At 38.5% G+C, this 14,737-nt stretch overlaps 1 protein-coding gene across 1 annotated transcript in view; it reads right to left on the bottom strand.

Moving 5' to 3' along the window:
* The window catches only part of ZDHHC21 (zinc finger, DHHC-type containing 21), a 30,430-nt gene extending 22,589 nt beyond the window's left edge, over positions 1-7,841 (bottom strand). Inside the window, exons 1-4 of the mRNA XM_010562081.1 lie at positions 7,638-7,841; positions 6,773-6,871; positions 3,901-4,012; positions 2,186-2,324 (exon numbers count right to left, since the gene is read on the bottom strand). Of these exons, the coding sequence (XP_010560383.1) occupies positions 2,186-2,324; positions 3,901-4,012; positions 6,773-6,871; positions 7,638-7,791 (504 nt within the window). The 5' untranslated portion in view covers positions 7,792-7,841. The remainder of the gene's footprint in view (positions 1-2,185; positions 2,325-3,900; positions 4,013-6,772; positions 6,872-7,637) is intronic.
* Positions 7,842-14,737: the final 6,896 nt, after the last annotated feature.

Genomic DNA, 14,737 nt, shown 5'->3' with positions numbered 1-14,737 from the left:
AGATCTTATCTTCAGAAAATAACACTCCTTCTAGATGCACTGCAGTACCCAATCCAGCATTCAGATCAGTATTATTGAGAAGGCCTTGTGCTTGAAACCTGCAAACCCTGTGCACGGGAAGCCTTCAGAATATGGAAAGTGTAAGATTAGTCTGACCAGAAACATAGTAAGTTAACTTAGTTTATAAATTAAAAATAAGTTTACAAAGCTCCTGAAACTAGAAGCAAAGGCATTTACATTTAGTTACCTTTCAAAAACATTAACTTTCCAAAAACCCAAAACGTAACATATCCATACGAAATTTTATTTAGACAACAGACTTCTTCACTAATACAGAAAGACTGCAATTTCATATCCCTTTTAACTTGAATGCAGCTACAACAAATCAAAATAGCTCCCTCAAATCTCACAATGCCTGTAAAACAAAGTGAATACGAAAAGCCTATCTGCAACAAACTGGAAAAAAAGTGAAAAATATGAGTACTCCATTTTAAGAGACACATTCTACAGGTCTGTCTCAGTTTACAGGGCAGTGTCTGTGGCAAGATGCTTCAAGCAGACAGCAAATTCTTCCCTCTTCTATATTTCTAGAGCCCCTTAAACCACTTAAATGGAAATATTCATATAGGTGAAAAAACTAAAAAATGAAATTCTTTTAGAATACAAGTTATTTTAAGAGAGATTTGCAAAAATCCTCAACTTTGGTACATTCCACATAATAAAAAGCCGGTATCTATCAACTTGAATGTAACACTTTTATCAGTTCTGGATGATCCAAGGAGTCCAGTCTTCCTACATTTTCAGCTCTCCTTTGACACATCATCTTCACATACACTTTCTTGGGAATATCACATCTACTGCAGACTGATATGGGAGCATACAAGAGGCTTGGAAGGCTATGCCCCATTCTTTTCCAGAAGTAAATTTTTTCAGGAAGTTTAATATTCTTATTTTATGCCATTTAGGATACAAAATAATATAACAAACTTAAGTTGTTCATCAAAATGGAAAACAGGATTTGCCTCACCCACAACCAGTGGCCAGCCTCCAGCAGCCTTGAAAGACGGGTGTGACATCACCAGCAGAGAGTATACTGGGGTGTCACATCAACGTGGAATAAACAAGTCTGCAGCACTTCAGTAACTGGAAAAAAATCTCAACAAAATTTAGAGTACACTACCAATTTCAGGGATGGTCTTAGTCTCTTCACTTAGGACATCCTGAATGTTATCTAACTTTGAATATGTTTTAGATTTGTTTTCTAGGGTTTTCTCTTTTGTGCGCTTATATTTGTTATAGTCCAGTACAAATACAAAGTCCATTTTAAATTTTGGGTAGAATTTTTTATGTTTCTTTATGAGCAAGATCTTGTAACATTTTCTTCAAAAGCAAGAATATCAGCTTTGCTGTTCTAACACTTTCAAGTATTCAGCAACTTTCAAGCAAGTCTCTTGAATATTCTGAACACAACAGATAATAGACATAAATGAGTACCAGACACAGAGACTTTACAACTTCAATTCCATAATGGAAGAAATTCCATAATTTTTACTCTATTCCAATCTATTCCAATTGCATTTTCTCTGTCTGTATGTTCAACTGTGTTTTGCTGATGACAAGATGTTGAAATATGATAATGGCATAGAGTCCAAATAAAACAAACCAAACTTAATTCTCCCTTAACCCACGCGACCTTTTCAAAGCTTCTCACAAAATATTGCTTCTCAACCAATGTAGATTTTTCTCCTTTCAGAATGATCATATGTTTTTTCTCATTTTTCTGGCAATATCGGCATTTTTAAATAGGGACTTAGGATAGATATATATGCTGCATAAATTTACCTTGGAGAGATTAGAAAGAAATTTGAATATACCTAAAGTAGTTACCTTGCTTCTTCCCAGTATTCACTAATCACTTCTAAAAGAACCTAACTGGTTCTGTCCTCCCTTCCTAGATTTCTAAGAAAACTAATGTTGTGTTTTTAACACACAGAAATCATATACCTTTTTAGAATATTGTGTTACTTACCATAAATCAGTTTGCTTACTTGACAACATACATCTAGTTGAACTCTATTCACTGTCAACAACTGAGCCAGCATAAACATGTAGTAACTAGATACCAAAATAAATTACATTGCAGTACTAGCTATTTATTCACTTCATAGAGAAAAATGATTCTTACCCAGTTTCCCTTCTTCAGAGGCAAAAAGTAGTAGTAATGGCAGAAATCAAGTATCAGCGTATAAGAACTAAGGATCTGAGTGTAGAAACACAGCTGTAGAAACAGCCAATGATTGTCTTCACCAACACAATTATTAATCCTGTAGAGAAACAAAGAGTATATATAAACACAGAAATATAAAGATGTTAACACCGCAGTTATGATATTGTGAATAAGAGAAGTGATGATTATTTATGGAGCAAACATAAGAACTACTGACTAAACACTCCATCCTTAATCGAAGTGATGATCTCTATGTTAGAGATGGCAGTTACTGTAAAGCATGGTTTCCTTATACTGCCACTTAAAGTGTAGGTTGCATTACTGAGATCACTGCTTAGAACAGGAGACACATTTCTCTGTATCTTCCTATACCAAAGATACTCCTACAATTTTAAGTAATACTCAAGTAACAATTTTTTTTTTAAAGTCCGCAAAGTTTCACAGTAATACATATTATCTTCTGCAAATCAACACATTTCACTGGTTGTGAACTATGTTGAGTCCAAAAACTGGAAATACAAATGAATGGTTTGAAATAAACGTGACCACAGCATACCCCAATGAGAAATAAGCATGACTTAGGAAGGACCCTAAGACACAGAAGACAAAACAAGCATCTCTATTCTGAAACTCCTTCTGCATATAACATAAAGGAGTAAGAGAATCACAAGGATTCTAGAAATATTAAGCACGAGATTCAAAATCTTTGAAATCTACATCTAGTCTGCTTCACAGAAGTTATGCTGATGCAAAAAATGTGATCGGGGTGCAATTTCATACAAGCATTGGCACAGACAGCAGTACCAAGCTAAGCCATAATGACAAAAAGCACTATACTGGCACTATTTTCAGAAGTAGCGATTGACAAAAAAGGTAGTTTGAAAAATGGCTAAATCAACATAGGAGGATCCTGGTGTCAATTTTGTCCTCTGCAGTTCATCATTGCTGTCTTGCTGGAAATGATACCTCAGAACTACCGACAGAAATGTTTATGTTCATTTTAAGCTACAAACAATCAGTTTAAATAGACAATTTTAGCCAGGTTACTTCATTTTGACTGAAACTAGTTAAAGAACACTAAAATAAGCAATTTCACTACAAAATCAGTGAGGCTATGACAAGTGGGGCATGGTATGAGTCAATAACATTTTCTACTTAGCATAGCAATTTGGTAAACTAAAAACCCAAAACTGTCTGAAACCATGATCTGTTTTTATTATTATAAAGAGCATCGCCTCTTATGTTGAAATTGTAATCTTTTATTTCAATCCAAGAAACATAAATATTTGTCTATTTCCTACAAAACAAAATTTTTTCCAGCATCAGAAACTAAATTGCAACAAATGAAATAAATCTTCAATGTACAAATCAATTATTTTGATCAGTTTTAGGAGTAAAAATTCCAATTCTTTAAACAAAATATGTGAATTTTGCAAAACTATATGGCACATAACAATTTGACAATGCTAACATGTTACACTGCAACAGTTCTTACTGTCAAGTTTTACCTGCAGACATAAGGAGTCTCAAAGCTGTTTTTTCCCTGCTCTAAATGCCTAAATGATTAAGCACTACTGGGAAAGAAATATGACAAATGAGCAATAGTCAAGACCATGAACTTTGAAATGATTCACTAAACCAGTAGATTGTTAGAACAAATGTCCTGGTCTTACCATGGACAGTGGTGATCCATCCTCCTCACGCAATGTCCACAACGACTGCAATGGTGTGAACGCTTTGGTCTCATCATATTGCATTTGTTACATAATTCCCAGTATTCTCGTTCTAGGTTAAAATGTAAAGAAAGACACTTTAGAGAGATTTAAACTCAGTACAGCACGCTCATGATGAATCTATATCCTAGTGATTCAAAGAGAAAAAAAATCTTACTGTATTACATTCTTATATATAAGCAGCATACAAAAAACTTTTTTCCTACTGTCATCTTAATTAAACTGGAAGATATTACTGCCACTCTGTGCCAGTTTTCTTCTCCAAAATCATCTCTCCTCCTATGTCTTTCTAGGGAGTAATTATTACAGCACAAAAGCTGTCACTCAAACAAGGAAGACCGTAATTCAATTATTTTCTTACATGTCTACTGTGAAAAAAAACTATCTGCTAGACAGAAGCATTGTACAATCTCCCTGCCATTCCAAAACCTCCTGAGGAAATACTGCTACTCAAATTTGTCAGAGCTAGCTAACGAAAATAAAATACACAATGAACACTTCAGGAGCATCTTCCATCTCAAAGCATTTTAAGACATGCATCTCACATCATGCAATTTTACACATAAGGCAACCAAAGAACAGATAGAGAATAGGCTTGTATTTAAAAAGATACAATATTTTTGGATGCCCAATGTGAGATTCTTTATGCTGATCTCCAGAGATACTGAGTAGCTGAAACTACCAGTACCTACTACTGCTCAGCTTAGCTATTATTTATCTCAAATTGCACCATCCAAATTAGAGGAAGCCTTTGAAAATAAGCATTCAAATTATATATTCAGAAAGTTCATCTTCACATGGGAAACAAATCACACCAACGCTGTAATACTTCCATTCACAAAAGCATATATTTTCTGTCTTTAAGGAAAATAGGTACATGACTGAGAATCTTAAATATTTTGACTAGTTGTTTCTAGTTCTTTGATGCAGAGAAATTTCTTAAATCCCAGGGGAAAAAAAATAAGCTTAGCTTTTACAGTAGGACATTCTGAAATTTTATACGGTAAAGCACTGTCCCTATGTAAACAAAATAAAGTTAAATTTAGCACTTCTGAGCCACCTGCAGGCAGCTCTAATGTTGTCTTTCTTGCTGCAAAACAACATTTGGACACTGGAAGTAACAAAGCCCAATATCTGAGATCATTAAACTAGTAATAATGCCAGATGGAAACTGATTTACAATCTGTTCCCATAAATACAGTGTCACAAAGGTGTCACTCCCTAATAGGGTAGCTACCAGCAGAGTTCAGAAACACCCCAACCTCATTTTTGAATACAATTTATACTATGCAAAAATGTATCTTCCTGTCAACCTAAAGAATACCAGAGAACTGAAGTGCTACTTCAGAAAGTAAAAAACCCCTGACATAGCACACACCAAATCATATTAATCAATGTCATAGTCAAGCCTAAGTGTTCCATCTTCAGAAGTATCTATGAAGTATCATTGCCATATGAAATGAATGGAGCATGAAGAGGTGGGAGAGCTATTCAAAGGGATCCCTTAAAAGAGAAAGAAACATTTGTGCCCAAAGGGAATTTGTACTGGTCCTGGTATTTTGCAAGTAAATGAACATTCAGTCATAAATGCAACTGTCTGTAACTGTACTGAGTGTCTTCATTCTCCAGTTCAGGTTGCAGATTCCATGTTGTTCTTCCTGCAGCAAGAACTCTGACTGCAGAACCCAAAGTCTGACCCACCTTCCATTTTACTGGATCAAAGGATCAGTTACCAGGAGCAGAAAGAACACTGACATGAGATTTTCTGACATCAGTGTTTCACTTCTGAATCCCAGGGAGATACATCTCTTCCGACTATCTGCTGCCTAGTTTGTGCACACCACTGTAACAACAGTGCTGATGCTAAACAAATCATGTTTCCAAACACATCATCCTAGATTCTCACTAACATCAGGAAGAGAGAGCAAAATGTTACTCCTGGCATCCACCACGCTGCAAGACAAGACTGAAGTATTTACACCTCACAGCATTTGATATGTTTTCTACATTCAGAAAGTATTTTCTGTTTATGTGACAAAGCTCATACCATTTAATAGCCCTACTCCATTCTAAACTGCTATGTAAAAGCTCTATGCATTAGACAAGCACCTTAATAGCATCAAACAGTTCACAAAAATATTGGCTTTCTCTGTGGAGAATTATTAAGGTTTTAAATTTCCTCCAGTTTCTGGAGCATCGGATACCATATGGGAATTGTGGGATGGATTCACAGAAAATGGAATTCAGAAACAGAAATGAATTGTCACATGTTAAGTTGCTACTCTATAGCAAGGCAATATAATTAGCGTCACATTTGTTTGGTTAACAGCCCATACAAATGTAAGTCACTGAAAAAAATTTGTAAAAAATGCACAAGTAAAATCCAGCTTAAGAGTACCTTCTACCATCACTTTCAATGTCTTATAAATTTACTTAGAAAAAAGCTGTAGAATTATAATGACTAATCATCTCTAAACACTTTTCATTAAATATTATCAAGTTAGAAGTATATGCAATATGTTTGAAAGCCCAGAATGCAAAAAAAGTTCTTCCCATGGAAAAATTTCCTAGCAGAAGTTCCTACATAACTAAACTTCTGACGGAATAGAAGTTTTGAAAGGAAGTTTTGAGTCTACACAAGGGGAAGTGCTAGAAATGTACAAGATAAAAACAGTAACATACCAATTTTAATTTCATTAACAATATTAGGCTTCAGCAAAGACAGCTCATGGTTTCCATCAAATCTCATAAAATCAAACTGATTCCTAATTATTTTGAGGACATCAAATTATATAGAAACAACCTTATGTACCTGTAATCGGTATCTTTGGGTTTTCAGGTAGCTTTCCTGGATCAGCTACCGAGGCTCTTAGTAATGAAGCTATACAAAACAATGAGCAGAAGTAATAACCTGAAAAAATAAATAAGCATTTGTTAGTCTTTTTCAGGTGTACAAAATATCTACTGTACACTGCATCAAAAATATAGATGCTCCAGCACCGAGTTGAAAATTACTCAGCCTTCCCATTCAATTCCAGATATATTTTTGGTACCATACAGTCTACAATATTAAGTACTCCCCAGTCTTAAAAAGGGAGAGGGACAGGAAATGGTAGCAGTGAACACTGTTTTGATAGCACCACCAGGACGCCATTATGACCCTACTACTGTATTTAAGAAGTTCCTCCACTGTCTTATCAAATAAGCACCATTCTACACCTCAAAGCCTCTATGTGAAAAGACATTTCGAGTAGTCCATCTTTGCTTTAAAGTTGGTTTCAGTTATAATTCAAGCCTTCTCCCCAGCAAAACCTATTAGCGTAACTCATATTAGCTGACAAATTCAAGTTTGTGAACCATCAGCACTACCACCCCAAATTCTGACAAGCACTAAGAGTTGTGGGCCTGAAATTCTGTCAAGTTCTAGCTACAGGATGTGAAAGCCATATTAATGCTTTTCCCCAGTTTCCACATGAACAAGTTTTACCATAACACCTTTGAAATGAATGAAGTATCTCAACTTCTCAGAGCATAATATGTAGGATGCATCCCAGTACTCTTATACTTTATCTTTATCCTTCACATTATTCTTTATTTTCTGACCTTTCTCATACATGTTAACTACTGCCCAAAGATAACTATTTTCACTAGTAGAGAAAAGGGCTAAATCGACTTACACAAAATTGCTACAACTGAAATATGTCCCTCTTCATAGTGAGGAAAAAGGATGACTTTTGGAATGAAGATTGTATTGTACAGCCAGACAAAGATAATCAGGCCCATGCAGCACCAACCCTGGGGGTCAACCACAAAGTGAATTCGTCGTCCCATTGAACACAAACAGTTAATAATCTCTCACGACCCAGGAAGAAAAGATTATCCTAGAGAGATTAAAAAAAAAAAAAAAAAAAAAAAAAAAAAAGAGTAAATCAACCAATATCATGCAACCTACAGGGTTCCACATACATTCAAATAGGAAAAAAAACCCCTGTCAGCTATGTATTTAAGGAATTAAATGAAAACTTAAAGACATTTCACATACCCTGTTCAGGTACCAGGAAGAGAAACATTTTATGATTTCATTTATTAGTTACACCTCGCTAAAAAGTAACATTTATCATCAAGATGGAAGTAAAACAAGTACCTGGGAAAACTATTAAGTAATATGTAAAGCAAGCAACTGTGAGCAAGATAGCAGCAGCAAAGGATATAAACATTACAGAAAAGAAGTCTCCCATCAAAATAAAAAGTTTGCAAAGCAAACAAGAAATACAGGGAATCATTTATGTTATACAAGGATTCATCCTACCTACCTATCATAGTCTCCCAACTATATTTGAAGATTTTTTTTAAAAGCTTGTATGCTAAAATAGTCACAGGCTTCCCTAGGAATCTGTAATTCTTCTCTGCTTAAAAAACCTCCTTCATGGCATTTATAGCAAAGCAACAGAGAAAGGAACCACACTACCCTAACATCTTTCATGTAGATCATTAAGCCGTATCATACAATAGTAAGTTTTCTCACTATTAATCACACTTAAAACATCCATTCTGATAGTGTGCTGGGCTCTTTTTTAGTTTAGGCTGAAGAAACCCCACCAAGTCCTACAGTATGAACTTCAGAGCTTCATAAACTGATCTTCATAAAAATGCAGCATGAAGTCGTAAGCACTATTCAGCAGAACCCTCAAGGGAAGGATTACTACTGTTAGTTTTTTTGCCAGGCTGCCTTCATATACGTATCTTAATACTGCAACACACACATAAACTCCAAGCTACTCTCCTACACATTAGTCTCCCTGATTTCTGGGCTTCAGGGAACTTGACAATTTCAGATGGATTTCCTTCCACTCCTTTCACCTTCTACTTGTTGCATTGAAATTTCACCTTGTTTATCAGACATCTCTGTTTCCAGGGGTTTTGCTCTACTTGTTTAATGTTTGTCTATCCTCACTTGCATTCACCATTTCTCTGCTTAATATTACCCACAAGTTTCATTAGTCTTGTTTCCTTCTTTTTCGAGATATCTCTAGTCAAAATCAGACCCAAATAAGCTGATATTTTTCCACGCTTCTCCTATGCAGTATTTATCATCACCCTTTGCTTGCTATCTTCTAGTAAAACAGCATTCCCATTCGAGTATAGCAGAGTATTAAGTGCTAATTTTTATCCTAAAAAGGCATCAGATTTGCTAACACTTGTTTTATAAACCCATGTTGCATACTGAACACAGCTACTGTGCCCTTAAAACTGTTTTTAAGTTCATGATAATCACAAAAAGAACTATTTAGGCCTATATTTACTATTTTTTTAAATTTTATTATACATAGCATTTATGCATCATAGTCTGTTGTATACATGGTATTAATATACTACACACATACGTACAGTCTCTAGACATATAAATGATGTAGTATTATACTCCTGAATCTGCCAGTTCTTCATGTGCCTCTGTTGTAAGCTAGCTTTGGCAACCAGCAGGTTTAGAACTAAAAAACATTTCATATCCTTCTAAGCATGCACTGATGGAGGATGTGTCTCATCAAGCAAAGAAGCTGTGGGAGGTGACCAGACTGTACAACACTAGGGATGCTGAAAAGGAGATGGACCAGAACCCCTCCAAGACCCTGCAGCTACATGAACCCCCACTGCACTGAGGGGAAGCAGGCAGAGCCTTAGCTTGTCAGGCTGGGCATGGAGATGCTGCGTCTGGCAAAGCCTGGGAGCTTGTGAGGTCCGGCACCAGGAGGATGGTTCCTGCTCTGCTTGCAGCTCTGATCTACAGAGCAGGTTCTGAGCCCTGGCAGCTGGCAAAGACAAGGAGCTCTGTCCAATGAAGCTTCCGAGCTGGCTGTGCCCAAGTCCTGTGGCAGCGTGGGCAGGACAGAGCAAGAAACAGTGGTGAGAAACACCTTGCTGCAGGGACAGAGGCACCTCTGCCAGCCCAACCTGCCACCTGGCAAGGTTTGCTGCTTGCCAGGGACTTGGGTCCTTGTTACCATGGACAGGCTGTTCCTGAGGCTGGTAGCAGTCCGGCCCTCAGACTGTTACCCTCAGCTACTCTTCCATAGGGGCACCACAGATACAGCCAGGAGAGGCCAGGAGCGTTATCAGGCCAGAGCCTGGGGAGGAGGTGGTGTCTCCTTCATCCTGCTGATGAAGGGAAAGGACTTGAGGAGGAGTAGGCAGATCCTGCAGACCAACAAGTGTTTGTGCAGCTTCTGTCAAAAGCTGGGACTCAGCTTTTACATCCATAGGACTTTCTCTGAGGATCAAGAACTGGGGAGGAGGTGGAGGGCAGGATCCACCTGACACTATGTGGACAGAGATCTTACCAACAAAACAGAGGTGAAGCGGGGCTGCAACAAGTGTGTGCGCACACTTGATACAGAAACACCACTTGGGTGTACTGGGATGGGGTTAGGAAAGCCAAAGCCCACCTGGAGTTGAATCTGGTGAGGGATATGAAGGTCAAAAGGAAAGTCTTCTACAGGTATGTGAGCAGCATAAGGAAGGCTGAGGGAAATGTGGGCCCGCTGCTGGATGGGGCAGGGTACGTGGTGAAAGGATACAAAAAAGTCAAAGTGCCTTAGTCACCTTGCTCTTTATGAGTAAGACCTGCTTTCTGGAATCCCAGGCCCCTGAGACCTGTAGGAAAGTCTGGAGCAAGAAAGATTTACTCTGAGTGAGGGAGGATCAGATTAAGAAACCTTTAAACAAAACTGGACATAACACCTCCATGGGACCTGATGAGATGGCACCATGAGTGCTGAGAGAGCTGGCCCTGTTATTGTGAAGCTGCTGTCAAATACGTTTGAAAGTTTTAGGCTGATGGGTGAGGTTCCGCAGGACTCAAGAAAACAAGTGTCAACCCAGTTTTCAAGGGCAAGAAGGAGGATCCACGCAACTACTGGCCTGTTAGCCTCACCCTGACCCCTGGGAAGGTGGAGCAAATAATCCTGGAAACTTGTTTCCAAACTCGTGAAGGACAGGAAGGTGACTGGGAGTAGTGAGCATGGATTTATGAAGGGGAAATCATGCAGACTGACAGAAACAGAGAGGCCAAAAAAACCAGAGGCAGCTAGAAACACTGCTGACTGCTGAAGAATCCATCTGTTTTCCATCTTACCAGAGCAGTAGAGATTCCATGACTTCACAGCACTTCCTCAGAAGGGGAAATAACAGCTCAACAAACAAAACAGAGAGATAGAAGTACTGAAATACTTGTTTCCAAGTGACTTACTAAGTATAATGTACGAGCAATAAGCAGTGAGAGAGATTCTGGAGAAAACAATAAGAATGCCTATAATGGAAATGTATCCCAAATTTTTACAATTTGATGACTAAATTTTGCCTGCATGACGTTATTCACTTTTATAATAAAAAAAACAACCCAAAACAAAACAAAACCAAACATACACATACACAAACCCATACCTTTGATGACAAGTTCCACACTTAAGTTGGAACTATGCAAAAAAAGGCCCCATTCTCAAGATAGGGAGATTTTTCATTATTATCTTCTGTATCGTTTCTGAAAGAGACAGAAAAGAGTGCGATACTCAAACAATCATCATCACTGGTTTGAAAGGCAGCATATAATGGATTACCTTCTATTCTGTTCTTCCCACCCCACCTCACTGAGCACAGCTTCCTCTCAAGCTATTCACAGAGATAGCCAGATCTTTTGCCTCCCATGTCTGAACTGACATGCTGATTCTAGCTAGCATTCCCTGAATTTCAGTTCTAGGCCATTTCGCAATTTGAATATACATTCAAAAGGATGGGATTGTTCAGAGAAAGGTCTATATAAAACTGCACTACTGCCAGTGTATTTCAGTTAAATTATGATATACTTGCTTCCTGCATGCCTACTGTAACGATAAATTAAGTTTTATACTTTTCATTATACTTTTCTCGCAATACTGCATAAACAATGTTAATATATTGACCTTCTCCAGCAAAGTGAGCTTTTTCCTCTCTCCCTCTTCGTTTATGTACCGTACATAAATAGGTAAGGAGGAATTGGGTGGGGGGTCGGGGGGGGTAGATGGAATAAAGAAAACCTAACGTGCACATTCTGATGATTAGGTAGAAAGTACTAGATTCCAAGTTAACTCACAAACAAGGTGAATTTATAATTTTCTCTTTTTAAACATACTTTAAAAATATATGTATTTACTCTTTCAAATACAATGTCAAAAGAAAGGAAGACGGATCTCAAATAATTTCTGTTCTTTAGGATGCATCATTTCTGATAAGAATAACTACAATACGTAGAGGAAAAAAAGTCTATGAGCAGGTTTACAAAATCAGTTGAAAAGAAGCAATTAAGTGATTTATATCCGTATACACTCAGTATTCACACATGCAATGCCTAAGAAAATCTCCAGCGAAATAATTTAGGATAAAATACACAACAGTTGTGTTGGAGGTTTTGTGGTTTTCTTCCCTCTTACCCTAATTTATAGCCATTTTTTCTAAATAAACATCTCAAACACAAAGCATTTGAAAGCAAACAGTAGCTGTGGCTGTGAAAAGCTTCAGCTTTACCAAAACATGACTGAGCCTTTTCTACATAATCGAGAATTGCTCTTGCCTCTCCAAAAAATACTTTCACTGAGGGATGCCTGGACAGCATTTTTTCCTAACCCTTTTATTTCTGCCCAGTTCAGTTGATGGTGTAATAAACTCAGTATTCGTTCACTACAATCACCTCCAATATGACTTCTGATGTGACATCCACTGAATAATGAGACCACAGAATGAGTCAGGCAGGCAGAAAGTCACTTCTGAGAAATGAGAAAGCTTTGCACTAACCATGAATGTCAACACGAAATAAAGACTGTTTTAATAGGCTCATTTGAAGGCAAACTTCAAAAAAAGTATACTATTTTGCATCAAGACTGTCCCAAAACATACTTAGAAAGTTCTGTTTCATAAATAAACCCAATACAAGCATTACTCCATTTCTTATCTTAGGAAGCACGACAACTAGCTCTGGTGACATCCTGCTTCTTGCACTTTTACGGCCGTTGCACTGATACATAACTAGAAACCAAGATCTTATATATTCTGCCTCATTTTAGCCCTGGACTTCTACTTCAGTAAGAAAAGCAAGACTTTGTGAAATCTGAATTCCAGAACGTTCTTCACAAATGCTTAAACAAGTCCTGAATGACACAGATCAATAATTCATAGTACTGTTCACTGTGAAACACAACTTTAAGACCCCATGCAAACTGAACAATACTACCCTCTATAAAATACACTTCTAGAGTGAGAAGAACACCACTTTCTAAAAAGGCTGTATTCTGAGCCATTCAGACAGAAAAAGGAGCAGAGAGTACAAACATGAGAGATATACTTGCTATAATATTTGATAGCCAAGACAAGGCCATAACAACCAAGAGCCTCTGTCAATCTGTGGATTAGGCTGCGGTTTTAGATCTGTGACTTTCCTGAAAGTGTAAGAATGACTGACAAAAATTACTGATATAAAACTAAAAGTACACTTCACCAGAAAAAAAAAAAAAAAGTCGACTTGGAGCAAACAACTAAATTACTTTCAATAACATTTTAAAGAAGTCACTTACGTGACGTTATCAAGTGTCAGAATTACCCCTATGCCTTCTGCAGCTCTGCCGTTTAACAAAACTAGTATCCGAATAACCAGTTAATACACACAGCAGCATATTTTTGCCATGACAAAACTCCATGTACCTGGCATTGCACATGTTTATACAATAGATGGTTGTTAGTAGAGACCTTGGCACTACACAGTTGTTATGTGGCTGTTGAAGGGCGGGTTAAGCTAGGCAAGATATTCCCACCCAGTTATTTTTTCTAGATGGGATCTTGCAAGGTGTACGTGTAAACATCTAATACATTCATGAAAGATGCCACACGGGCTTGGACTGGGACGTGGCTTGACATTAACGTACGTACACTATGTCCTCGTTGATCACAAATCCATGAAAACTTATCTTCACCTACTGATGACCAAGCAGCCGCTTGTAGACAGATAATACACGCTACTTAAGCACATCACTGTTTGAATCCTCAGTGCGATGGGAATGAAGACCTACAATTTCATTTTTCTAACTAGTGGAGCTGGAAAATGAAAGTGTGAAACTAAGAAAGGTCAGAGGGCATTGCATTTCCTTGTGCTGTGTTGCTGGAGCCCATAGCCAACAAAACGCACGCACCTCTTCCATCACCAGCTCAAAAGCGGAAAATGCCCTCCTCATCATTTAGCAAAAAAAAAGAAAAGCAGCATTGTGGAGCTTCATGAAAATGACAACAGTATTTATTTCGTAGGTAAGGAGATATTCATCAAGTCTGCTAAGGATTTCCCTCCCCCAGCTCTCTGTACAGAAAATAGCATTCCTCAAGTTAAAGTTAATTCAGGTAAGCAAGCATCCACGAGTGGTAACGCAGATTTAATACAGGCAACGCTGACGCCCGAGGCCGGCGACGCGGAGACCCGCAACCCACCCTAAAGAAAGCCTCCTCCCAGTCAGTCCGTCAGCCTCCCCCGGGCCCTGCCAAAAGGCGCCCCGCGGGGCACCCGGCGCCTTCCGTCCCATCGCCGCGGGAGGGGCGGCAGCGGCCTCTCTCTCCCCACCGAGCCCCTGACTCGACAGCCGCGCTCGGGCACGACACCCCCGGAGAGGCCTGGCCACGGGGTCACCCCTCACGGCCGCGACGGAGGGGGGCTGCCCCCGGCGAGGCCTGCGGAGGGATGCCGCTCCCCCGCGCCCCGGCCCGGCTCAGC

The sequence above is a fragment of the Haliaeetus leucocephalus genome, unplaced genomic scaffold (genome assembly GCF_000737465.1).
Source record: "Haliaeetus leucocephalus isolate CR32 unplaced genomic scaffold, Haliaeetus_leucocephalus-4.0 Scaffold154, whole genome shotgun sequence".
Taxonomy (NCBI): Eukaryota; Metazoa; Chordata; class Aves; order Accipitriformes; family Accipitridae; genus Haliaeetus; species Haliaeetus leucocephalus.
Note: the sequence above shows the minus strand (reverse complement) of the source record. Positions and strands in the feature narration are given on the sequence as shown.